Genomic DNA, 1,878 nt, shown 5'->3' on the forward strand with positions numbered 1-1,878 from the left:
CCCCAGAACCTGCTCATCCTTCTGCACCTGCCCTGGAGTCGGCAGCATCCTCAGAGCAACCGGCTGTTACAGAGCTCAAAGAGGTGGAGGGCAAAACCCAGGGCAGGACAGAGACTCTGAAAGAGGAAGGACCAACGGATCTACGAGTCTTTGAGCTGAACTCGGATAGCGGGAAATCGACTCCCTCCAACAATGGCAAGAAAGGTGTGTATGTGGGGTCAGCACAGGGCCTGGACACCTTCTGCTGGGGCTGGCAGCTTTTGGGGAAACGCGTCTGATTTTGTGGTGGTGGAGGAGGAGGAGAAAAAGGATTTTGCCAAAATCACCCCAGAAAGGTTAGATCCAGAGTCTGTCTAATGGACAAAACTAAAGTGGAAGCAAACTCGTCCTGTTGGGCAGGGTCGAGCGGGTCACACTGAATGGTGACAGTCTGCTCTCAGCAGAACACTGGGCTGGTGCTGCAGCTCGCTCTGGCCTGAGCCCTCTCCTGGGCCCTCTTCCTGTGCTCCTTCAGGAAAAGAGGATGGGACTCCTCCAGGTCCCCTGACTAGGGACATGTCACAGCTCTGACTGACACTATTTATAAACCTTTCATTGCAGGGGATTCTGCCTTGAGCAGAGCCTGCTGCAGGTCTCTCAGGGTAGTGGTTGTGTTGGTTATAGAATTATGAAGCCGCTGGAAGCAACCTAAGATGCAGCAAGGTGGCCAAGCATCATGAACTGGGTCTTTGAGCAGAAGGAAATTAGACAAGAGATCAAGAGTTTGCTGGAGGTTGTTCTTTCACTTGGGGACTGTGCCAGTCCCCAGACCTAAGTCACTCCTCTCATTCCTTACCTGTTGTATTTTCTGTGTGACCAAAACATGAGTCATTCTAGTTCTCCAGAGCAGAACATTTCAGAGTTCACCTCTCCCACTTGCTCTGAACCAGCCCTTGCTGCGAGGGAACCACGGTTCAGTCCGTCCCATCTCTGTTAGCGAGCTGACTGCCTGCTTTGGCAACGGGGGAATCTTTCTCTCCTCAGGCAGGCGGTGGTAGATCTGAGCCTCATGAATGCCAGGGTTTTGCAGACCTGCTTGGGCAGCTCTGTGCTTCAACCAGAGTGTCTGGAGAGCACGTGCAGCTCTCACAGCCCAGTCGTGATGTTTGTGGTTACAGGCTCCAGCACCGATATCAGTGAGGACTGGGAAAAGGACTTTGATTTGGACATGACTGAAGAGGAGGTGCAGCTGGCGCTCTCGAAGGTGGAAATGTCTGGGGAGGTGAGTCAAGGGGAGGTGCTCGCTCAAATAGTCGACAGGGTTGCTCCTTGTCATCTGCAGCTCCTTGGGGTGACGGGGGCTTTGCTCTGGGGCCAAGGCTGTGCAGAGCCTCGCAGCAAGAAGTGGCCGATGCCAGTGTGGAAGGGCAGTGCAGAGGCAGGCACCTGCCTTCCGGGAGCAGGAGCTTGCAGGAGGCTTCTCAAAGGGCACGGCTGGCGCTTTGAGGGCACAGGCTTAGCTCGGGGATCTCGCTGTAGGAGGGGTAGGTGTTGGCTGGCGCAGAGAGTGGCTGTCTGGACGTGCTTAAGGAGGGATGAGTGTGCCGGTGCCGCAAGGGGGACAGAGCAAGCACATCCCTGCTGTGAGGGCGTGGGAGCGTGAGGATATGTCAGGCTTTGTGCTGACTCGGGTGCCCTGGGCGGGAGGATCTGTTGACAAATGGCTGTTGAGTTACAGAACAAACTTAGGGATGTTACTCTTGTTTGCAGCTGGAAGACGAAGAGTGGGAAGACTGGGAATAAAGCAACTGCTTCCAGTGTGTCACAGGCTCATTTCCACCATCGAATGTGAATTAAATCACGGACCGGCTGTTCCTTTGTGTGTAACTGTGCTGGGGA

At 54.5% G+C, this 1,878-nt stretch overlaps 1 protein-coding gene across 1 annotated transcript in view; it reads left to right on the plus strand.

Annotated features, from left to right (window-relative positions):
- Window positions 1–1,849, plus strand: part of BSDC1 (BSD domain containing 1) — a gene marked incomplete at its 5' end in the record, with an annotated part of 4,575 nt that extends 2,726 nt beyond the window's left edge. Inside the window, 3 exons of the mRNA XM_009876445.1 lie at window positions 1–204; window positions 1,158–1,261; window positions 1,750–1,849. The exon at window positions 1–204 is cut by the window's left edge and continues 324 nt beyond it. Coding sequence (XP_009874747.1) covers window positions 1–204; window positions 1,158–1,261; window positions 1,750–1,782 — 341 coding nt within the window. The remainder of the gene's footprint in view (window positions 205–1,157; window positions 1,262–1,749) is intronic.
- Between the last annotated feature and the right edge of the window lie 29 nt (window positions 1,850–1,878).

This window comes from Apaloderma vittatum, unplaced genomic scaffold, assembly GCF_000703405.1.
Source record: "Apaloderma vittatum isolate BGI_N311 unplaced genomic scaffold, ASM70340v1 scaffold24459, whole genome shotgun sequence".
NCBI lineage: Eukaryota > Metazoa > Chordata > Aves > Trogoniformes > Trogonidae > Apaloderma > Apaloderma vittatum.